Below are 25,947 nucleotides of genomic sequence, written 5' to 3' on the forward strand. Positions count from 1 at the left end.
CCAGTCACTCACACATGGAGAGAGCAGCAGTGACCGATCTTTATTACAGGAAGCTCCCGTATAGAGAATTTCACACTGGATTACTGCACAGACCTGGATGAAATACACAAACCACACCGAGATTGAAGTAACAATACACATGGCTCTTGTATTTAGATAATAGCTGCTGATTCTGAAGTTGAGTTTCATATAAACTAGGAGAATGTTTTATAATTAGGTGATAAGCGTTAGTGTGGTACCCAGCTTCACTCTCCTCCCAATATACGCTGGTACAACCTCAGTCACCATCCAGCAGATGACACTGCACTCCAATCTGCTGTGCCCACACTCTTCCAGTCCAGGGGACCTTGGCACTTCAGCTGTTACTACAAGTCCCATGAGGCATTGCAGGACTCCCAGCGGTAGAAGATGGTGGGATTTGTAGTTTCAACACAGCTGAAGTGCCCAGGCTGCCTATCCCTGCATATCACCCTCCTCCTCCGCTGCTAGCTGCGCACTTCCATCTCTGTAAACACCGGCATCTGCCCTCTTAACCAATCAGATAGAACATCTCCAACAAGGAAGTCTTTCAGCAACCAATCCGTCGCGACTTGTCTCTCATCTTTTACTTTCCAATAGGAGCGAGCTGTATGCAGCTGCGCTGGGAACTTCTAGCCAATCAGGAGGCTTCTTTCATTGCTGCGCTGCCCTGCAGTTGCAGTGTGTGTGTGCGCTGAGTGTATAGAGTGATTGAGCTGTGCATGCCTGTGTGTTGGAGTGTAAATATCGGCTCTACGGAGGTAGCCAGTGATCGGCTGTGTGTGCCAGGGCACAGCTAGCCCATGGCTTTCTGGAAGAGATCGGACTACGTGCAGTATTCCCCTAAGGAGAGGTTAGTGACTTCCTCCTGGTGATCATCACATCATTGTCACATTTGTAATCATGTGTGTGAAGGGGGGTGTGGTGGGGTTACATTGTATTCTTATTGTAAATGGGTTGTCATGTGACAGACATCATGAGCACTTCTGATGATCTGCATCATGCTTCTGTCTTTCGTAATACGTCATGCCTGTCATCCTATGTGGTTGTAAGTTGTCTTCATGTTACAAGTGACACAGTGTGGATCTGGAAGCAGATGTCACCTTGTATTCTGCATTGTATCATCAGTCATAGTAATGCAGCAATTGTGGGGTTTTGCATCGGATGAGCCAGCTGTAAATTGTAACAATAACCCAAGAGGTGCAAAAGCAGCCAGGAATAGGCAGGTGATCCTTAAAAATGTTATGTTACAAAGTGGTTTGAATAGCAATTATATAATAGACCTGTGTAATAAAATAGATATTATCTATAACCTCTCCACAACAGCGTGACGCATGTATGTGGCAGCACAGCGGGTGAACCTGAACAACCAGCTACCACAGATACGCGTTTCTCAATCAGCACCCCCAGAATTGTGACCGAGCTGCCACCAATAGCTCACGGTCAGCTGCTGACAGTCGGGCTCCTGATTACATCATCACTAAGCAGCCAATCACAGGGAACAAATAATTGGGAGCCCCTCCTACAGCCTCTGCCAGCCCTTTCGAGCAGGGGTGGGCAAACTCCTGCCTTCCAGTTGTGGTGGAACTACAAATCCCATGAGGCATTGCAAGATTCTCACAGCCCCAGGCGTGACTCCCAGACACAGATGCATGGTGGGATTTGTTGTTTCACCACAGGTGGAGGGCTGGAGTATGCCCATCCCTGCTTTAGGAGGTAACAACTAAGGATGTGCAGAGGCATGGTGTGAACCCAGTTTGCCCAATCCCATGCAAACATGTGACTGATACACATCCCTCCCGTACCAGTCAGTTGTGACAGAGGCATTCTAAAAGCCCTTTGTGACATGTAGCTGTGGGTAGGGGAATGTCTCCTGACCATAACTGATTCGGCCGCGACGGGGGGTGTCAGGCACAGCTTTGCATGGGCTTTGGCAAACTGGGTTCACACCAATGCCCCCTGCACGTCTCTTTAGTAAGGACTTGAGGTTCCGCTCCAAAGGACCAGAACAATGTTTACATTTTAGATATGGGAATATTGATTTGGCAGGACGTTGCCATTGCATAGTAAACTAAAGCGGTACGTATTTTGTGTTTGTGGGTGAAGGGACACAGCTGAGGCTTTCTTTTCAAAGAACTAGTACTACTGCAGATAAAAAATAAAAATCGTGTTCTGCAATGTGTCCTTTTTTATAATGTTTTTCTAGCACAAAGCATCGCAAAGTTAAAGGTTGTTCACATTGTTATTCCTCCTACATTCCAAAAATAAACAAGATGGCAAAACTGCATACAGATGGAAAACATCATTTAAAAAACAAAAACCTGTGTCGGGGGGATAAAAAACTTTGTTGCAGCAAGTTTGGTTTAACTGGAGGTTAAGGCCTCATTCACTCAAGAAACGGCTGGCACAGCTCCGTGCGCGCCTGTATCGGGTAGCTCCCAGGAAGGACAGGTGCTGCGTATTATTAGTACGCAACCCCTGTCCTTCTCCATGTGAGTACGCTGCCCTACACTCGCCCTAAGTGCGGGTCCATACGGGTGCAGGTGTCCAGGCTCGGACGCAAACAGGATCCATTCTGTCAGAGTACAAGTATGGACACCAGCACGGACGTGCAGGGCGGGTGAGCGTAGGGCGGCGTACGGCCACATACTCCCATAGGGAAGGACAGGGGCTGCGTACTAATCACATACAGCACCTGTCCTTCCCAGGAGCTGCCCGATAGAGCCCTGCACGCAGGATGGAGCTGTACGTTCTGGCTTTTTCTTGTGTGAATGAGGCCCAAACGTTATAAAGTTAAAAAGTAATAATTTTATGTAAAAAACAATTTTGTGATTAACGGACACAACTTTGGGCTTATAGAAAAGACTTCATGAGCCTTGGCGATTCAAATGGACAACATGATTAACCACCTTCGTACCCGAGCAATTTTTTTAAAATTTTCACACACGTTAAAATCTGAATTTTTGAATACGAAAAGTACTTTCAACCCCCAAACAATTATATATTTTCTGAAAGCAGAGGCCCTGTAGAAAAAAAAAATGATAGCTGAATTTGTTTTATGTTGCACTTATTTTAGTTTTTTTTTTCCACTATAAATGTATTGCTTTTACAAAGGGGCTAACAAGTCCCTATGTGATAGTGTTTGGAGGTGACAGGGTCTCTTTATGGAGACATCAGGGGTCTATTAGACCTCTGGTGTCTCCCCTTCCCTCCAATACAGAAGATCAAGCACAGCAATGTGCTTGATTGCCTGTGTAACTGGCACTTTGGTTGGTTTCTGACAGCTCTGAAGCAGGAAGTGCTTCCTGCTCCATTGATCACAGAGCAGATCGGGGAGCTGATGTTACTTGGTCTGCTCCTGCTCTCCATCCTGATACTGTTTGGCCGCGGGCCCTCCAGAGGAGCGGGGGAGACCAAAAACCACTGCATGGGGGTGGGATGTGCAGGGGGGGCTGTACCATGAGTGGCAGGTACAAGTGATTGGTTGGCTCTACAGCCACCCAGACTTGTATTAGAAAGCCCTTCATCTGCTGACAAAAAATGACATCAAGTTGATGGCTGCAGATATAACCACTTGAAGTAACTAGAGTAACCTGAAGTGGTTAATAAGTCCATATGCAGAGTTTCCCTTCAGTGAAAACCACTCATCAAAACAATCGGTAGAGGCAGAGATCCGGGCAGCTGAATTCTGCGCAAATCCTGTTTCATCATACATTTTTCCCTGAAGGTAACGGCTGCTTATTGATTCTTTTCCTCCTATGTTCATGCCCAGGATTTCTATCCAATACTAGAAAAAATATTGTTGGTGACATATACTTTTTTTTTGTTTCTTAACCACTTCAAGACCAGGTGTTTAGACCCCCTTCCTGGCCAAGCCATTTTTCAGTATTCAGCGCTGCGGTACTTTGACTGACGTTTATTCCGTCATGCAACGCTGTACTGAAATTAATTTTATACCATTTTTTGGGGACAGATAGAGCTTTCTTTTGGTGGTATTTAATCACCACTGGGGGTTTTTATTTTTTACTATAATTAGGAAAAATTACAGAAAAGTTTGGAAAAAAAAAGTTTTTTTTTACACCCGCGAAATCGCAGAAAACTACCATACCCAAAATTGGCCATAGGCGACACTTTAAAAGCTTTTACCGCTCATCAGTTTAGTGTTATCAGTGATTGATGGCCCTAGACTTATTGCTCTCACTCCGACATTCGGGCCGATATGTAACATGTGCGGCGTAATGGGCGCAACCGTCTTTTTTGCACGTATGCGCCCCCGACGCATGTATGCATGCGTGTATGTATGGGTGGGGACTTAAATATATATATTTTTTTTTATTCTTTTTTATGGTGTAACTTTTAAATTTGGGGGGGGGGAACTTAACATTTTTTTCCCTTTTTTTTTTTCACTAAACTTTATTGCTATCACATACGATTAAAGGGGTTCTAAACTCTCTGGGTTTTTTTTGCCTACACCTACTGCTATCAAGCAGTAGATATAGGCAAAAAGCTTCTTTTTTTTTAAACCCGCTTTAACAGCGGTTTAAACTTACCCTGTTTTCGTCACGCGCTCCCGCCCGAGAATCCGAAACTGCTCGGCCGGCCGCAAAGCATCTTGGGGCGGGCGCATGCGCAGTTCGGATTCTCGGGCGGGAGACGAGTAGAGATGCAAGGCAAGTCTATGGACACGTGCACCCGCCTGCAGACACCGCTGGATTGGAAGTGCCTGCAAGCAGAGAGTCAGCGCTGGATCGGAGAGCCGCCGCACTGCTGGAGGGACAGATGAAAACATCAGGAAAGAAGTGGAAAATCGGATTAAGATACATAATTTAAGGTAAGTGCTGACATTAACATTGGGGGGAGGGAAAACATTTTTGACTTTAATGTCACTTTAAGTAGGTTTTTCACACTATAGCATTGTATAGAGAACACAGTAGAGGCAGAATCAAAGGGCATTAACTAGGTACGCACAGTTTTTTTTGGTATCCAGACCAGTATGAGAACCGCTAACTTTTTTTTCTTTCAGTACTCTCCGTTACAGGAAGTCCCATTAAGGAAGCCGGGCGACGTGTAATGACTTACTTCCCGATTAGCCGAGAAGCAGTCTCCATGCTCCCTCGTCACCAGGTGACGAGGGACCCTGTAGGCGGATTTTCTGGCCATCAGGAAGCCGGGGGCAGGTAATGACTCGCCGCGCCGCTTCCTGATGCTGGAAGTTTAGGTATCGGGAGCATTTGGGCGAATCGCCCATATACTAGGTATCGGCACCGATACCAATACTAGTATTGTTATCAGTGCATCCCTAGCATTAACAGTTTTATATACAAGGACAAGGGCATGTGGTGTATATTTGACTTGTAGAGTACAATCAAATAATGCATATTCCGAGCACCAGGCAGCACCTGGATTTTGGGCAGTGCTATGATCTGGGGTTGCTTCGGTTGTTCAGGTCTAGGTTCAGTAATGGTATGTGCCCAAAAAAATAGGTCAGCTGCCTACCTGAATATAGGGAATGACTGTGTTTTTCCAGCAATGGATTTTTACTTCCCTGATGCACATTGCACATATTCCAAGATGACAATGCCAGGGTTCATTGGGCTCAAATTGTGAAATTGTAAAAATGATGTCTCGTGCTCCCTCAACCACTATTTCAAATTTGAACCAGAGCTTTGGGGTATGAATAGCATTTATTCACACCCTAAAGCCCAAGCAGCAATTTTTCTTTTTGGATAATCCTTACACAAATTACAGATCCAGGGGTGCTGTGCTTCTGATTAAAGTAGAACTATGGTCTTCCATTAGAAGAAAATGTGCTGCAGCATTCAATTGTATTGCAGTTTTCTTTTAGCCACCTTGCAATGAACCACAAATACCTGTTTATCCTGCCAGTGGAGTCCACCTATTGCAGCATCATGTAGTGCTGTGGCAGCAATGCTGCACCCCTCCGGAATTCAGAGCAGAGTTGTCACCCTCATGTGCCAGCTTGTACTACAGTGGGGAAAAGATATTACAAGGGACATGGCTATCTGCATTGTTACTGCTGATTTTAACAGGCCTGTAGCTTGTCAATCAGCACCTGAGCACACCTAGTCCTGCCCACGGTCATCTGGATTGACAGCACTGCCTCTGTTGCTGAATACCTCCCATTGTGTTCTGCAGCGTCTGGGAGGGGAAGTGTGACAGACACAAATGGAGGAGTATTTGGCTCGACCAGAAAATATAAAGGAAGTTTTCTCTTAAGTTTATAAGGTTTGTACATTATATAGTAACTGGATTTAAGACTGGCGTACAGGAGCCATTAGTTGTCTGTTATAAAAGTGGGAGAATGGATTCGTTAATTAATTTCTTCAATTATTACAGAGGAATTTACTCCTCTTCAAAATAACAACAAACACCCCTTTAGAAATGTTTAGTAATGACAATCTACAAATATACTTCTAGATAATCGCAGGCTTTTTATTTTTTTGCATGCCTTATTTCTTTTTTCCTCCCCTTTTCTTCTCACAGTGGCCATTTTTACTAAGGGCAGATGAATCCATCTCCCTCTACTTCCTGGAACTCTGGCACATGTGACCATGCACATCATCTTAGGGGAGGAAAATTCCTTCCCCTGAGATCTCGTGAGATTACAGATGAGATTTCCCAGCAATGCTCTGTTGCTGTAACCTTCCCAGGATGCAAGGCTTGGGCACAGGTTACATCATTTGGGCCAAAGTGGACCAGGAAGTAGAGAACAAAGTGTAAGTAAAATGAAAATATGTTTGTTTAATGAATGTGAGATGATTTTATATCAGTATGCAGAGCTGTACGCTGTTGTGATTTTTAGTGAAAGGGGGTAAAGGTCTGCTTTAATACTTCTTGCTGCCATTGTCACCTAGGGAGGCAAACTTCAAATATGATTTAAAAAGTTTACATTTTCTTTTTTAAATACATTAAATTTATTTGTACCTGGGATAAAAATCTATCTGTTTTTACTCATTTGCAATAAAAGAATGTATTTCCTATAGAATGTAGATGTCAATATCTATTAATGTGTAGGTGTACCCATTAAAGAAAATGAACTGCTGCAACACACCTCCGAAGCAGTCAGAGCAACTTTCCATTGCTTTTCCTGTCTTGTTTCCGGTAGGGTGTGCAGCACATCTGGAGCTGTGCAACTCTGCTGTAGTGCAGGATATATAAAGATGAATGGGAAAGTGGATCCGCAATGCTTCTTAGGTCTGTAAACTTTTACATCTTATCCCACAAATGAAAGTGAACAACTTCTGCTTACACATTTAGTCATGTTGGGGGACTTCCCAGGGTTAATAGAGAAGTGTTAAAGCTAAAATCCAGCCTTCCATGCAGTCTTGCGCAGTTGTACATGCTCCTCTACTGCACTGAAATTGCTTACTCTGATTTTGCTTCTCACAGTGTGCGCTGGAGGCTGTGGCAGATCAGATAGAGCCCATCTAATTTGCTGGCTATGCCCAACACCATCCAGCTCTTTCCTCCCTAGCCTGTCTGTCCCTGTGCCGCCCCTTTCATTTATTTGATTTCAGTTCTTTCCAACATGAAGGATAATCATGACATGGGTGTTACCCAGGGTGGTCTGCATGCAAATCCACTCTGCCTAGGTACGCTCACTTTTCCAGACTGGCATCCACCCAGCACAGCATTTTGATATTTGCATAATTCCTCCTAAGAGCTAGCCCAATGCTTGGGCTCTTCAAAGGAGTACTTTGCCACGGTACTTACCGTATATACTCGAGTATAAGCCGAGATTTTCAGCCCATTTTTTTGGGTGAAAAGTGCCCCCCTCGGCTTATACTCGAGTCAGCGCCAGCGCGTCATCTTACTTACCTCGCCGAGCGTCGCGTCACTGCTGCTCGGTGTGCGCTCTGCCAACATGATGCAACTGGAAACGTGATTCATCGGACCACATGACTTTTTTCCAATGCTCGACTGCCCAATCCTTGTGTTCCTGTGCGAATTGGAGACGTTTTATCTTGTTCACTACAGACAGCAAAGGTGTTTGAACAGGCCTTCGGCTTCCATATCTCATACAATGCAGTGTATGGCGAACAGTGCGTTCAGAGATCATTTGAGAGGATCCCTGATTAAGATCTGCAGTAATTTGATGCACTGTTGCCCTTCTGTTGTCTTGTACTAGTCTTGCCACTCTCCGTTCTGCCCTAACATTGACTAGTCACTGATGGCCACAATTCGCACGTTCAGATCCAGATTTTCGGCTGACAGTCCAGTCATTAAACACTTTAACCACAGCTGCTCTTGAACATTTAACGAATTCTGCTGTTTTGCTGATACTCACTCCATGGCTCCGAGCGCCAACAATCATCCCACGTTCAAAGGCTGTTAAATCGCATTGTTTACCCATATCTTCAGAAAAAATCACTTCTACTGTCGTGGTAAACAACCTGCTTCCCTATTTACAATGGTCTGGCCCTCTAGCAACTCCAGCGCAAAATAATAGCTAATTTGCCTAATTTGGTCATAATAATCTGGCCACTCAGTGTATAATCATAGTCTATCTCTTTAAAACTGACCTGGCCTTTTGGGTTTTTATTTATTTAATAGATGTACCAGCTGTGTGTTATGTATAAAACAAGTCATTGTCTCCAGTTCTGTTACTTGTGCTTGTCAAGATGTCCAGCCTTGGGTGCAAGGATCCGTAGCCTGCATTATATAAACATAGATTTATTTTGCAGCAGTGGGGACCACATTGTTTAGACTGTACAACAAACCTTTCGACTGATAAAAAGGATCTGTTCATTAGAAACAGAAGAGCAGATGGGCTCATAAAGAGATGTAGTCAATTACTGGAAAAAAGGTAACAACAGATTAGATATGGAGCCAGCAATGAAATGCCCCTGTTTGTTGATTCCTCACAGTGCTGCTAGCACTTCCTGCATTTCACATCCATAATTATACTTTACAGAATAATCCTTGGCAGTGTGGGGAATTCACAACTATAATAATATTGAGAACACAACAAAAAGAGAATCAAAGTTGTCATGATAAAAAAATGTGTTTGTGAACACCCAGCAACATCTATAAAGAACATTTTATACTGTTATTACTGCTTAATATCCAAAAACATTAAGCATGAGCTGCAAGCAGATAAACAAAAATGCTTAATCCAGTTATGTATTCATTAAAAATTAAACATATGTATTGTTAGGTGCAGCTTACATAGTTAAAGGGTTTCTCTGATCAAATAATAAAAATAACAATGTATTTCTATACTGAATTTCTATACGTTCTATCCCACTCCTAATAGCCATATCCATCTAGAAGTTTCTCAACTTACTCTTGGAGATGCCCATAGGATGTACTTCCTCAATGCAGTGACACAATTTCGTTCAACCCTGTGAATGTGAACTTCCTCGAGACTGCCTTCTGAACTACAACTCAACTACAACTCAACGTCTGAACAATGTAACATCTTCATTGCTTGCTGGAAGCAATGCATAATGGGAAATGTAGTCTTGAGAAATAGAGATTGCAGCAGGGAAAAGATGCAGAGCACACTGGGAATCCAGGAAGTTGTTGGAAGTGATGGCAGCACTCACTACATAAAAGGGATATTTTTCAAGTTGCTTTGATTGCAGTATAAAAAAAAACCCAACAATAGTATGTATTCCTATTACAATGCTGATGTTCTAACAGAATAGTATACACTGCGACTTTACAACTTCTTTAAGGGCCTGTTCACACAACGTCCGTTTTCTGTGCTGACCTGATCAGTACGCTCCTGCACTAAAAATGCATCCCAATGTATCCCTATGTGTTTTATGGGCTACAGTTCTCACGTGCGCAGTCCGTTCAGGTTACGACAGAAAAAATACTGCATGTCACATTTTGTACGGTCCTCTCAGGAAACGCACAAACGCGGCAAAAACACAACGGAAACGGAACGCAATGCAGCTACGCAAAAAAAAAAAAAAGATAGACAGACAGGTTGAGGAAGAGGAAAAGAAATGAACTGCAAACGCAAATCCTCATATAAACTCAAGAACTGACCCTTGGAGTCCCAGAGCCTCAAGATCGGGTGTACCCAATAACGACGTCTCCTGCGGGCTCGTTCTCTGCAGATTGCTGTAGCCAGCACCATCAACATGCCTGCAAACATGTGATACATGTCTGATCACCAGCTTTACATACACAAAGAGAAGTAGATGTTACGAGAGGGCGGAAGTGACCTCAGAGGAAGAATCTGCATACTGACAGCCCCATGGCTTGAAAAAAGAAAACGCGTCAAAAACGCACTGCATGACTAGCACCGCGTCTGCAGATCCGGAGCTGATCAGGACCTGAAAATCATGTGAACAGGCCCTAACTGAATCTGTCTAAAAAGCCAGCTTGTTGTCAATCTTTTTTTATAACTGCTTCATCCAGACTGGAATAGGAATGGCCAGGACTCCAATTAGCAGGGCTCGAAAAATCCACTCGTCCACGGTGAAGAGGACGGTGGAGCCCGACGAGTAGCTTCCCGGCCGGCCGTTGTAATTACACGGCCGGCCGGGAGAAGGCGAGTATAACTTTTTATTTTAGCTCCCTAGACAAAAATTAGCACTTAACCCTTACAGTACAGGGATAGCCCTGTTAACATAAATTGCAAGGCTATAGTCCGGTCATGCTGACTGGTGAAATTTTTTACTGACTGGTGGGACACCGTCAAATTTTTCAAGCCCTGCCAATTAGAGTTATGTTGCTTTGCACAATGCTGTCATTCATTTGATCATACTAGAAGAAGGAGAGCGCAGAGTGATGACCTCACTAGTATTGTGCTTCATCTTCCAGTCATGGTGAATAAGCTAATTGTTTAACTGGTAAGTGAAAAGTCAAGTCCCTGTCCTGAATGTACTGTCCAGCAGGGGTGGTGTCTGGAGGAGTGCTTTTCACTCACCTCATAGTTCTAGCCGACCTGTGACAATGAGACTGTCACAGGTCGGCTCAGAGTTCTCCTTTAAAATGGACCTATGCTATAGATTTATTTTTAGCCCCCTTCACAACCGATGCGTCATAGAAACACATTTAAACAATGAACACATTCACATCTATGTGCTGTGTTGGGTTTGCAAAAATGAGGCATGTCTTTTTTTTTTCTATGTATTGTCATGCGCTTTGAGGCCCACAGGAGTCTATGGCAATGCATGTAACGTGCATTTGTATTTGTTTTTAGCTCCTAGTAAAAAAAACAGATGAGCACTCACTGAAGTCCAAGGTTTTTTTAATAGTATGATCATCTGAAATAACCTTTTTTATCTGGTTACCTTTTTATAGACATCTGGTTACATGAGAATAATTTTCTCATCATGTTCTCTGAGCTGATTATACATGACCCAAAACTGCCCTCTCTGCTCTCTTATCTGCAACCACTGGGTACATCTCGTATCCACGCCTCTTATGTTCCCTCTCTTCCTCATGTTGAATAAAGACAGCGCCAGTTGCTGCGGCAAATGCAAAAATAGGTGTAAATGAAAACATTGTTTCCAGATCTAGGAAGTAGATCCTTCCCAAAGCCCGCAACAGTTGTGTACCTGCATGGGGCATGAAGAGGCATATTAGCACAATCAAATCAAAAATGCACTGCAACCCATAACGAAAACCTGTAAACATGATATGAAGGGGAATTGTGATGTGTAGTGGGGGCCTGTAGGGATGTGGAAGAAGGAGGCTCTGATATGATAGGAGGGAGTTTCTGATTTGAAGGGGGGACTCTGATGTGAAGTTGGCTCTTAATTTTAAGGGGTCTCCTGATTTGTGAAGAGTAGAACCCCACTTTTTTTTATTGTTTTTGCATTAAAGTGACATTAAACCCTCAGATTTTTGAGCATAAACCAGTACTGTGTGCCTTACTGTAATCCATGGTTGTTTCCCTTCTCTTTGCTGCTCTTCCTTTTAAATCTGTATCTGTTCTCATGCTCTGCAGAACCTCTGTTTTGCAGCAGACTGCCTTGTCTCAGGAATGGATACACGGTGTCTGTGTATCCGTTTGTATAGGCTTGTAATCTGAGCCAGCACTACAGGAAGAGGCCCTGAGCTGAAAAGGGAAGTTCTGCCCAGCATGAGAAGACATGAGGATTTAAAAGGAAGAGCAGCAAAGAGAAGGGAAACAACCATGGATTACAGTAAGGCGCACATTACAGTATTGGTTTATGTTAAAAAATCTGAGGGTTTAATGTCACTTTAAGTCAACATCCATGAATCAGCAAAAACATTTGTGTTTTTTGCTGATTTACTGATCTTGATTATAACATACAGAGCAGGTAAATACTCCCTGGTGATTTGTACCATGTTTTTGAGTCCATAATACTACCCATCATGTTTAAGCCCTGACGGAGCTGTTCTTTGCTGTCGTTTATGCTAGGGATGCACAGGTACTTTTCGAGTACCAGTGCAGATACTTGGCATTTTCATGAGAACTACCAGGGTTGCAGCGGTTGCAGCTGAGACCTGGCTCTGGCACTTCACCATTGTCCTGAAATCATTAGTCTGAATTGTTTTAGAAAAACTGTCACATGACAAACAAAAATGTATCAGTACTCGTACTTGTAAGTACTCGGCAAGTACCAGTACTCATACTCGCAAAACTGGTATCGGTGCATCCCTTTATTAAAACAGAGATGTACAAATCCCAGGAGCTCCGTGTGCTGCTTACAAATGACAACTGCCTCCTAATTTTTGAATTTTTCTCTGGTGTAGTCTTCGAGCTCAAAAGTATCGGTACATGTACTCGTACTTGTACCGAGTACTGTACTTGGTATCTGTGCAACCCTAGTTTATGCCATTATGAAACATTTGTGGACTTTCATTCTGTCTTGTTTGGTGTTCTCACTGGACTGTATATATGCATATATCTGAGTTAAATTAGAGGCTTAAACTAACAGATTTTTTTTTTTTCTTTATATGCTGTGGACTTGCTGTATAAAGCCCTTCCTGCATTGGACTGCAGGATAAACCTGCTTGGACTGTTTGTTCCTGGGTGTCCCTGTCTCATGGATGGGTTGCTCCTACCAGCTGAGCTTCTCCCCTTATAACACCTGCTGCTTCCTAGTGTAACATTACTGGTTTCTTTGTGTGCCCCTTGCTTACAGAACAGAGCCAATGATCCTGATTCCCTGTCCAAAGAGGAGGCCGGAGGCAGAGAGGTGACAGACAAAGCTGAACTGCTGAGTCGGGAAGATCAATAGCTGAATGCATATTTAACCCCAAAAACTAAAATTTCAAATATTGCAGTTTACCAATCTTTCGATGTGGTGGTTGCATAAGTTTTTTTCTATTGGCTTCTTTGCTTTTTTTGTTATTTTTTCTATTTAACCTGGTGATTCTGCCAATAACATACTTCTTGTCCTAGATTGACAGCTCACTGTACTGCATCTATGGATGAGAAGCATTGTCAGCTTGGGCTGCTCTTTTGGATTTTAATTACATACACATCTCTTCCCCCCCATCTCCATTACATAGTTGGGTGTTGATTTTTGTAGTTTAGAGAATATAACTGAGAAAGCTGATAACATTGTTTGTGGTTTCGGTCCACAGGAAGTTACAAGGACGCAACATTTATAACAGGGTCAACATATATGTTTGCAGAAAATGTGCTTGGACTTAAAAATGAAAACCATAGCCCAGATAGCTAAAGACTTGTAGTCTGCAATATACATTTTGACCCTGTCATAAATCTGGTGTATGCTAAATACACAACTAAGATACATAATTTACATGATGTACAAAAGACATCTATTTTGCATGCATTAGGATTCAGCCAATTTTGTGATTTGCACACATTGCACAGCCAGATAAAGATCACGTGTAGTACCAGATTCAAATATATTAAAACTTGATAACAAAAATCTAATATTTTTTGTGCTTGCAGAAAATGTACTTGTTGTAATGGAGTTTTGCTTCATGTATAGTACGATTTCAGTGCTTTGAGTGTTTGTGGAGAACTAAAGCAGAAGCAAAGTTTTTCATAGTTTTGTTTTTATGTAATCATGTTCTTGGTAGTAAGAACTATAATTTTAAAGCTGCACATTATTGCATAAAGCTGTGTTTATTTCCAAATTGCTTGTAAATAATACCTTCTCGCCTTTCCAGTTGTATTAGGATTGGCCAGATTTTCTGCTTCCAAAAGTGTAGAGGCTTGTAAAAGTGACTGTGGTGCATGTCAATATGAACAGATTAGGTGTGACTCGATCGTCCCATTATTAATTTTGGATGGCTGGGAATTATGAATAATATATATACATATACATACCGATGTGCTTATGTTGATTTCTTGTTCACACAGGTTTTCTCTGTTGCTGTTGGATTTGGAAGAATATTTTTTTGAGCAGCACATAGCCTACCATATTTCTCAAGGATCAAATTCATCAGAAAGGTAAAATAAAGACATATTACATTTACTTATTGTAACGGATCCCGGCGGCTCACCCGCGTGACGTCACGGACACGCCGCGGGGTGTCGCTCCCGGGCCGATGACGTCACACGGCTCCGCCCCCTCCTCCTCTTAAACCGGAAGATTTCAGATGTCTGGCGTTCCAGCAATCAATGCGGACGCCAGACCTTCACTGGCCTCGCAGCACAACGGAGCCTCTACACAAACCCTCTCCTCACAGAGCCCTCACATCCCCACGCAGATCGAGCAGATCGTTGGCAAGTCCCTGCTGCCACTTCATCCAATTGCGGGCTCACCAGTCTAAGGAGAGGATCAGTTCCCTGAGAACAGCTAACAGCAAGTATACTGTGTAGCTCTCTATTGCCATCCGGTGGTAACTCATAGGCGCTGCTTGCTGTACAACTGAGAACTGTGAACTGTTATTGAAACTGCTACACTCTCAGAACTTTGTTGATAATTCCTACCAATACTGTATTGTGACAAGAACAGTCAGTGATTGTGGAGATCGATCTTGTCATTACACCAACGGGTCCGCTTAACAGGTGCATTGAGGGAGACTCCTCAACTTGATTAACCTCGCTGTAATTAATTGTTCCACTGTTACTATCACTCTTTTGGGAGATTGGTGCAATGATGCGCAAAACCTAGTGGCGAGATTCATTGCTGCACAAGTACCCTTGGTCTTGGGTGTGTGACGCGGAACGGGGTTCCGCAGCTGAGCTCCATAGCCTCCCTTAGTTAGGGTATTATAGATATGTAGTTATTAAAGAGGAACTTTACCCATATCTTTAAAATTACCACAAAGACACCCTTTAGAAATGTTTAGTAATATAATCTACAAAAAGATACTTCTAGATAATTGTCGGCTTTTTATTCTTTGCATACTCTATTTTTCTTTTCCTCCCTATTCTTCTCACGGTGGCCATTTTTATCAAGCACAGATTAATCCATCTCTCTACTTCCTGGAACTCTGGCACATGTGACTAGGACTTGTGACCATGCACATCATCTCAGGGGAGAAAAATGCCTTTCCCTGAGATCTCATGAGATTACAAATAAGCTTTCCCAGCAATGCTCTGCAGATGTAACCTTCCCAGGATGCAACGCTTGGGCACATTACATCACTAATGCCCAAGAGCACCAGGAAGTAGAAAAACAGTAATTGTAAATAAGTTGTTTTTTTTTTGTGAAAGGGGGTAAAGGTCCGCTTTAAGATAGGAGATGATCCTTGTAGCTCTGCACCAGTCATACCACAGTCTGTTGATAACCATGTATACAACCAGACATCTATCACTAATGTGCCCAGAAGCTGTTGGCAGTAGTGATGAATTTCAGCCTTTGGCATGTCATAGAGTAAAGCAAAAAAAGTGAGAAAAGAGATAAATTGCTTATTCTACAAAGATATTTTGAAATCGTCTGTACAGATTTGTTGGTAACCCTAGAGAAGATTATAATAATTGGATCATTGTGATTTTCAAACTGTTTTCTGTAATTAGTATCACATGTTTTCAATTTTTTGATCAGCCAGTCAATCTGTATAAATGGAAAAAAGTTTGCTATCATTGTGTGCACCACACTGAACATGGACCAGAAAAAGTAAGAGAACTGTCTTGAGAAGATCAGAAAGAAAATGTATAGACCAGCATGTCAAAGGTAGCGCTATAAGACCACCTCCAAGCAGCTTGTTGTTCCTGTGACTTCAGTCGAAAATAAAGTCCATGAGAGTGTAGCTTACCTCCCTCGATGTGGCCGCAAGAGGAAAATTGACCCCAGATTATACAGAAGGACAGTGTGGTAGACAAAGAGCCACAGGAAACCTAAAAAGTGATACAAGCTGAACTCAAAGGTCAATGTACTTCGGTGTTTGACTGCACCATCTGTCACGTTTTGAGTGACAGTGGACTCAAACAAAGACAGTATTAAAAGAAAAACATAAAAAAGCCAGGCTAGAATTTGTTAAAAATGCTTATTGACAATCTGCAGTGTTCTTTGGACAGCTGAGACAAAACTGGAGATTTTTGGCATGTCGCATCAGGGTTATCTTTCATGGAGGAAAAAATAAATATTTCAAAGAATAGAATATCATATCTACTGTGCAGCATGGGGGAGGCATGGTTTTATTTAAGGGTCTGACTGTGTTTGGCACAGGATGCCTTCAATCTGTGCATGGCACAATTAAATGTCAAGACTATAAAAGAATTCTAGAGCAAAAACATACTGCTCTGTGTTTGAAAGCTGTCTCAGTTACAGATCATGGGTCCTCCAACAGGATAATGACCCAAAACACAGCTTAAAAAAGTGGCCCTCTAAAAGCACCCTTCAAACCTGAGACACCTGAAGTTCATGCTCAAACTACCTGTTGACAGGTACTTTCAATTCTCATTGAGCGCTACAAAAATTGCTTGTTTGCAGTGATTGCCTCCAAAGATTGGGCAACAAAATATTAGGTCAAGGGTCCCATTATTGTTTTTGTTCATGTCATTTTATTGTTTTTCCATTTCATCTGTTGATTTAAAAATAAAAAGCAAAGTTTGTTTCTATTAGCTATGGAATAAACAGTGATGGATGCCAATTACTTTGGTCGGCTTCACAACACAGAGAAAATCTGTGGGTTCAATTTGTTTTCGTGGAAGAGTACCAACACATTTGTCCACTTCTGTATACACTGTATTTGATAAACTCAGTATGTTTACATGTTTTACTGATGAGATGTTTACCCCAATTTCTTTTAGTTGGACATGTACAGTATGTTGTCAAGTGGATAATTGAAAGCTGATTTACTTTTTAAAATGGATTCACCAGCCTCTGGGTGGATTGTGAATTTAAACTGTATCCAAAGGCAAAACTCATTCTTAGATTAAAGAAGAGTTAAACCCCCTATCTTTTTATTTTTGCTGCGTTCGGCTGGTAAGATTTCCCTTCAGAGAAAAAAAATATAATTTCAAAGTGAGGGAAAATCCCCTCTACAGTGGGGGCGCAAACAGCCTAAAAGGCTGACCCGTTTTCTGTTTCTGCTCTTATTTTACATTAAAAGTTCCTGTGGAACCTTGAACTTTCACTTGTCATTTTAATTTTGTTGCAGCTTTCATGTACTGGAACTAAACAAACCACTGACATCTTGGAAATTGCCACACCTTCTCATTTATATCTGTGTAAATATGCTTTTGAACTAGGTTTGCCTGATCTTTTAACTGCTATCTCACAGTTTAGGCAAGGGTAAGAAGTTTCCTTGAAGACAGCTTTTAGGAAATGATTTCAGGAAGTGAGAGAACAGCGAAGGTTGCCTAAATAATTTGAGTCTACAATTAGAGGAAGTAATAACAATCGGCACAGATAATCTGACGTGTCTTGGAATGATTGTGGCTTTCATAAACACATTATGGGTATTTATTTTTTTTATACGGGAAACAGACTTGTACAAAGTTATTCAAATGTTGTAGCAATAAAATACAAATCCCTTTTAAAATTAATATTTAGTAGATGTACTTTTTGAAGCAATTACAGCATTGAGTATGTGTGGCTAGGTGTCTGTCCCATTTGCACATCTGAACATATATTTTTTCTCTCTTCCTGTTTACAAAACAATTCCAGGTTGGTTAAATTGCATGGGTATATTGAGTGTACAGCCTTTTAAAGTCCTTTAACAAATATATCTCAAACCTTGTCTCAAAATATCACCCTAACCGTCCACTCCGCTCTTCCAAAGACCTCCTGCTTTCTAGCTTCCTTGTCAACTCCTCCCATACCCGCCTCCAGGACTTCTCTAGAGTCTCTCACATCCTCTGGAGCTGTTTACCCCAACCTGTCCGTCTGTCTCCCACCTTGACTGCCTTTAGGCGTTCCCTAAAGACTCCTCTCTTCAGGGAAGCCTATCCCACCTCAACCTAACCACTGAACCATCACGTTCTAAAACAATTAATCTCCTCATGAATCACTTCTCCCTCCCTTTTAGATTGTAAGCCCTCAGGGGCAGGGCCCTCCTTACCATCTTGTCTTGAATTGTATTGTGATTGTAATGTCTTCCTTATATTGTAAAGCGCTGCGAAAACTGTTGGCGCTATACAAATCCTGTATAATAATAATACATTCTTATTGGACTATGTCTTGGTTATTCCAGGATATGAATAATGTTATTTTTAAGCCAATTTTAGCTTTAAATGTAACCTTCAATATCCAATATGGACTCAAAGCCACTGTATCTAGGATTGCAATACAATTTTTTTTATTTTTTTGGAAATCAATTAAAAAATTTTTTTTTTCCACCCTCTCCCCGGAGATTACCTTTTAACTGTAGGGATATTCATTGACATTGATTGCAATCACCTGTTCATTCTTCATGGTGTAGAGTATACTATAATAATGATTCACCAGAAGCTGGACCATTCAATACAAGTGGTTTTTTGTACTACAATAAATTGCCATCACAGAGATGATCAACCTTTAAAAGAGAACTAGGGGGTAAACTCTTTATACCATAGTTCTCTTTAGGGTCATGAGAGGACATATACTAACGTCCTCCTGTGACCCAAAGCTCAGTATATAGCGGGATATTGCCCACCATATACTAATAGCGCCGCAGCTGGGACAGATCCCCACAATACTGTCGAGATCCACCCACCTGGCTGATTGACAGCTGGCTCTGCCTATCTAGAGCACTGATTGGAGGAATGGATGAGGGAGGGGGTAATCTTTGTGGGGAGCGGTGACTGACAGTCACTTCTCTCTGCAGGGAGATGTTTAGAAAGTGAGCGAGCGACGTTATGTTTTTGCTCCCTTCCCGATTTTATTAGAGCTGACGTGTGACAGTTTCATTGTCACAGGTCGGCTCTAACTATGAGCATGAGTGAAAATCACTCACCTCATAGTTCTCCGTTAACTAAACTGACTGAAAAATAATTGTCTGCACCAGTGATAATTTAGGCCTGTCATATTAAAGGGGGTGTTTATTTATGCAGTTCGTTATTTTGTGGGGGGTTTTTTGTCATTTAAGTTACTTTACAAAATCTGTTTTACCTTGGCCATTAAGGCACAGAGACAGATTTTGTATTTTGGTGCTACCATACAGAAAAATTAACAAGGTGACAACAGGCATTTATTATGCAATGTTTAGAATAATGTTGTAAATGATTAATGTCAACCTTTATTGCAGACTTTTACCTTTTCAAATTAACATGACTTTTTTTTTTTTTTCTTCTCAATAGAAAAACAAGTGGATCCCTCAAAATATGTTCAAAATCTCTTATTTTTGAACCTGATCAAATTGATCTACCCATAATTAAGGTGAGCAGTCAATAGCACTGTTTGTTATACTGCTTCTCTTAGCTGGCAGATCATGGCAGGCCGTAAATGTAATTTTATTCCTTTTAACATTTTTTTTTGGAACATTTCCTGTACTAACAGTTGTAATCTGCAATAACATTTGCAGAATACTGTGGCAAATACTTTAAAAAATTAGGTTGTCAAAGAGGTTTGTCGGTGATCTTTCATCAATCATACACACCTAATACATTGAGTTAGTGATGGAATCTTCATTGTAATGGACAAAATGGAATTAGTATAAGACTTTCTGTTGAAACAAGTACACAAAGCCTTAAGTTTTTATTTGGTTTGTTACAGATTACATTGCGGGATTGCACAAAGATTGAAGTAGAAGATGAAGAGAATCTCTTCAGCAAGTATGTAATTTTAGTACATGATTAATAATAATTTATTTCTCGAAGTAGCTAGACTTATCATGGTCTAGAAAGTGCCTAAGATAACGGCATTAAGGTGACAGCACCATGATTTCTGTGTTGGTCTTTCTATCAATCCCTGTCTGCTGGTGGAGCTCCTTGAGTCATAGTCCACATCCTCTATTACCCAATGTGACTCTGGTATTTGACAGTGGAGTCAAATGAAGGCTATAATGCTGTGAAGGCCAAGGCCTTATCTTGATCTTGGAGAGATGTCAAGGCCCTCTGTACAGCCAAAATTACTCCCAAGAGAATACAGAAATAAGTTTTAAAGTACTATAGATCCAACTCAATCACAAGGGTCCTATTTATAAAGTATGGGTATGGTTTTTCCTAATTGCAAATGTAATTCTCAACATTTATTTATTTAATATGCAGATTTCATTAAAAGAAAACCTAGTGATGATGCCATGAATGTCCTTGTTCAGGAACTTTCTGTGACAAATGTCTCCCAGTTTTGCTCATGTTTTATCCTATCACATGAGCCCTTGATGGAGACTACTAGCGTTGAAGACACACATTGCACAGGCATGGTTTACTATCAGGGAGCCAGTTTAGAGCAATGATGTAGAGCAGCCACCGGAGTGAGTTCATGTAGACAGGAGTGCCTGAAGATGATCAACGGCAACGAAATGCAAAAACGTGACAAAAAAACCTTGGCAGTCGTTTTGGATACACAATGATTTATCAAACTAAATGTCACCCATCTGGTGTCCAGATCTAGTTTAAGGCACAGATACATGAAGGCACTACAGGACTATTATTACCACATGCACCCTTTAGGACCACACAAAAAATAAAAAACCAATAGCGCCAGAGGTGACCACTCCACTGAAGAGGTAAACATGCAGAAGTTCTGCAGGTCGCTGCCCCACATCAGTCAGGGAGACTGTAATATCTAAGGAAAAAACAAAAACAAGGGGCGCCTTTCCTAGTGTAGATACAATATTTTTTAGCAAAACGGCAAAGGTAGCAAAGAGCAAAACACAGCATGTGAGAGCTGCACAGATAAAGTTCCTGTGTGCCAGCAAAGTATGCCTTAGTTAAACAGTGAGTATTATCCTACCTTTGCCGTTTTGCTAATAATTTTTTTTTAAATCTACACAAGGAAAGGCGCGCTCTGTTTTTGTTTTTACCTTTTTAGGACCAGATCATGTTAACTTTAAGTGATCTTTTAATATTTTTTTTCAATTCTTTTAGGAACACAAACAAACAAATATGTGTTGAGTGTAATCAGGTAAGATTTCAGTCATAGTACTTTCCTTTTTTTTTTTTAAATGTGGTTAAAGAAAACTTGTTGCCTCATGAAGAGGATAAACCAACCAGGGGACCTTATGATAGGCAACTCCTGGTGCCTGAACATGACTGATTAATTTCCAGGTCCCCAAAGTCCAGGGCTTCCTATAATGCAAACAGCGGCCTCAACTTTTCATGTTTCCCACGTCTACCCTTGTCTAGTCGCTGTTTATTTATACGCATTATGCATTTTTTTGAAACCCTCATGATTTATTACTGTAGTGTAGTCAGTCTCGCTCGCTGAACAGCACTGTTGATCAGAACGTGTTTGAGAGGGGGCGTATCGGACAGCTAAATTTGCAGGCAGCTGGTGTGTGTGTGTGCGCAGTGGTCCTACTCTCCTATGTGATAGGGTTTTGTAACACTTAATGCAGCACAAAAAAAAGTTAAGGAATAACAGAACAGATATTTTTTACTGTATATTCAGCCCTTATTACATTACAATAATAAATCACAAGGGTTTAATTGAGCTTTCATTATTAATGCAAGCAATAAGTGGTGCCAGTATTATGATCCTAAGGTTGGTTTCTCTTCTACATGAGGCCCACATTATTAAAAGGGTCAGTCCACAGATATATCAATTATGGACTGGCCCTTAAGGGCCTAATCACCCACGGGCTTTCCATTTCAAGCAAAGATTCTTCTTGTCCACATTGCTCAGCTCTGCTCTCGCCACACTCTAGACTTAGCGGTCCATGCTTTTTTTCATCATAATGTTAGTCAGGTGAAAAGGAGAGACGGAGAAACCTTTGGTTGAACTAGATAGGAAGGCATCAATGTATAGGCTGCCATAGACAATAACCGATATACTGTTAGTGTACATGGGCTTTTTAAATAGGCTTAATAAGCTACAATAAGGTCAACTTCAAAATCATCTTGTGGGATCGAAAGTGCCAGAAACAGAACGTAGAAAGACTAGATTTTATTTGAATGTATGTAAATATGATCGCTTCAGATGCTACTTTAGTTTAAAAAATGAACACAGTACATTCAACGTCTGTCAGAACTGAAAAAAACACTTTGGGTGGATGGACTGCCTGGAAAAGAATGGCATGCTATACATTTCTCACTTTTTATGACCACATGTAAAAAATGTTACCTCAATAAATATTTGCTCCACATCATCAATTCCACATACTAATATATTAAGCCCACTGTAAACAGAATTATTTGTTATTGATAAAGCAACTTTTTGGAAGCACGTGTGAAGATCACCAGAACTACAAAATACATTGAACTTTTTGTCCTCTTAAGCGTAATTTCAGTGTGCTACCCCTAGTAGCAGTCTGAATTTACACATTTTATGCACCTCAACACATTGCATAGACTTGAACTAGCACCATATAAAAACAATAGATAACCTGTGTAAACAAACATGTATTAAAACGCAAATTTTGAGACACATAGGTGCAAATGAACTTTTTGTTTAAATGAGTGTAAACCTTCCAGGTGTATTAAAACAAAGGTCTTACAAAAAGAATAAGTTCACTTTGTCTAAAAGTGCACTTATTATTTAAAGATGAACTCCAGGCACAATTTTTTTAACCCTTGCAGTGGGGCTACCCACTTGAAAATGAGCTTGTTTTCATATAGAACAAAAATAAAGATATACTTGCCTGAAGACTGGCTGTTAGACTGGTCCCTGCCACCTCGCTCCCCTTCCACTCCAGCGGTCTAAGGTCCTGTGAGCTTCACTGATTGCAGAGCTATTGTTCTGACTCAGTAGGGGAAATATCAGACCGCTGCTTCCCCATAGAGAACAAGGGTTCCACACAGCAAGCTGAAGGCAGAGGACAGGCTTTTCCACTGCAGCTCAAGACATTGAACACCTTTTTGTTTTGGTGCACCTGAATGTATTTAGCAGATCTAAACTGGAGGTTCAATGGGGCTTTAATCATTTCCTGATCTCGTTTTGGTGCACCAACATTTGATTTGGCTGCCATGTACTGCTACACTTGCATAGAGTGAAAATAAAATTGTTTGGGGTGGACATAAAGCTAGAGAAACATTCTTTCATATACATTTGCTTCATCTGTAGAGGGGAAAAAAACTCACTATTCCTTACTTTTAGATATGAACGGGGAAGAGTTAAACCCCCTATTGGGGTTACTGCCCTCCCAGGGCTCCATGAAAGAGATTTCCACTCACTTCCTATTCTGCTGACAATGTTATACCAGACTGGAAGGGAAAATCCCCAACAGCAACATGTAGTAGGGAAAGGCTATGACCCCTGTTAGATTTGTATTCATGTCTGGATCCTGGTTGCTGATTTTCCCTCACTTCCTGCCAGCTAAAGCGGGATGCATAGTGAGGGAAAACCTCTCTAATGGAGCACTGGATAGAAGTAAAAACTTAACAGGGATTCTAACCCTTGCCAGCTTTATCTAAAATTAAATCTCCTTCAGTTAGGGTTTACATCTATTTTATTTCACATTGCATGGTTTTTATTGCAGTTTATTAATGTTTTTCTTTCTTTTCAGGTGTACTTTATCAAGGAACAAAACATAGTAACGCCTTACAAGGTTCAACGTGTAAGTTGGATTTTACTGAGTTACATGGTAGAGGCTTCTTAAAGAGGATCTTTATACTCAAAAATCAAATTATACCAATGCATCCCTCCTATGTATGGTGATTAATAATAGCATAAACATGTCCGGTGTAAAATGCTATGATTTTGAAATACTTACACTTGCAGAGCATTCACTTCCTGCTTTGAAAGGGCAAAATGACTTCAGTTTGCCAATGCAGTGCACACTGGGATTGCCTTGTCATCAGCAGCGCATTGCTGGGAAATCTCAACTGTAATCTCATGAGCTCTCAGGGAAAGGCATTTCCTCCCCTGAGATGATGTGCATGGTCCCATGTCTAGTCACGTGCTACAATTTCAGGAAGTAAATGGAGAGCTAGTAATCTGCCCTTAGTAAACGTGGCCACTGTCAGAAGGAACTGGGGAAGGAAACAGAAATAAGGTATGCAAAGAATACAAAGCCTACAATTACCTAGAAGTATGTGTTTGTAGATTGTCAATACTAAACATTTTCTAAAGATGATGTGTTTGTTGTTATTTTAAAGATATGGGTAAAGGTTCGCTTTAAAGCAACCCTGTCAAAAAAAATCCCTGCAATAGAAGCATTCTTATGTTTACTTCTACGGTTAGAGGAGAGGTAGAAGTAGGAGTACTTTCCACCGCTACAGGTTCTGTCAACCTCTTCAACATTCAACAGTTCTGGGAGTGTCAGATGCCAGGGTTCCCCTCATACGCCATATTCTCCTATATCACCCCTGTGTTCTGTAGTGACATTGCCGGTCTCTTCCTGCCTGCTTTCTTCCTAATGTTGGCCCACCAGTATGATGGACAGCCTTATTAGCATGAGTAAGGCACATGAGGTGGGAGGGGATGGACTAGAACCAGCAATCAAGTGAGCTGTTTGCATCACATGGAACTCTGGCTTTCAAGGGTGCCATACAGGGGATCAGAGGCATCATACATGCTTTTTGTTTTGGGGGTCTCCATTTAGAATATTAAAGGAGAACTATGGGGTTAAGTCTTTTCCCCATAGTTCTCCTTAGGGTAACGGGAGGACACAAACTAGCGTCCTCCCGTCACCCTAGGCTCAGTATAAGTTCCATAAATGCTTGTGCAGGAAACACATCCTGCCTCTCTAAATGTACTGATGCAGCTCACAGTCAAATAAGTGCACATAGCCTGTCGTATAAAAATGCCAATAATTCTTTATCATGGCTGGTATCCTCCTTTTAAAATATACCTCTCATCTCTGTGTATCATTAAGGCAAATATTACATTAGATGGACCAGAGTTTAAGTGTTTGCAGTTCATAGCAACTAATAATAATTACAAGTAATAACAATAGTAATGTATTATACGATATGTCAAACTGTTGTCGACATAATGCTTGATAATGGAGCAGGAAAAGCATTACAGCATACATTTTGCCACAGGTGATTTTTCTCCCTTTGCTTGCCAAGGTTTCATAATTTTTTATTATGACAAACGCACACCTCTCTATTAAGTACATTTCTGGCATTGTGTTTGTATAGGAACACTGAAAAAGGGATCATATTTCCAAGCCAAGCTTTTTGGAAAGTTGAGGCTGTATGGTTTGACAGTGCTGATCTGTAATTGATCTTAGCTGCTGGAAAGAGAGAGTAGACTCCTCTAATTAGTATCTAGCGTTTGCTGCCAATGCATAGACTTTATCACCTCTTTATATCACTTTTTGTCTGATGTAAGTATTCGACACGCAGCATAATAATGTGAACAGTGGAGACTGGCCAGACATCCTCATTGCTTACCTTGGGGAAAATACACTTGTGTTGTTAAAATAAAAGCCAACCTGGCCAAATGTTCATTTCTCCATGAACAATCCTTAGATGTTCTTTGTTGCCTCAGCCAAATCAAGTGACATTTGTCAATGAAAACTCTAGTATGTTTGGAATTTTTAATATTATATACTGTATGTGTGTGTGTTGTCCTCCATGGT

At 41.2% G+C, this 25,947-nt stretch overlaps 1 protein-coding gene across 1 annotated transcript in view; it reads left to right on the forward strand.

Annotated features, from left to right (window-relative positions):
* Window positions 1–821: 821 nt before the first annotated feature.
* NSMAF (neutral sphingomyelinase activation associated factor) overlaps window positions 822–25,947 on the forward strand; it is a 59,992-nt gene continuing 34,866 nt past the window's right edge. The window contains exons 1-6 of the mRNA XM_018564189.1: window positions 822–871; window positions 14,309–14,398; window positions 19,619–19,697; window positions 20,034–20,092; window positions 21,350–21,386; window positions 23,926–23,976. Of these exons, the coding sequence (XP_018419691.1) occupies window positions 822–871; window positions 14,309–14,398; window positions 19,619–19,697; window positions 20,034–20,092; window positions 21,350–21,386; window positions 23,926–23,976 (366 nt within the window). The remainder of the gene's footprint in view (window positions 872–14,308; window positions 14,399–19,618; window positions 19,698–20,033; window positions 20,093–21,349; window positions 21,387–23,925; window positions 23,977–25,947) is intronic.

This window comes from Nanorana parkeri, unplaced genomic scaffold (assembly GCF_000935625.1).
Source record: "Nanorana parkeri isolate BGI_ZX_2015 unplaced genomic scaffold, ASM93562v1 scaffold732, whole genome shotgun sequence".
NCBI lineage: Eukaryota > Metazoa > Chordata > Amphibia > Anura > Dicroglossidae > Nanorana > Nanorana parkeri.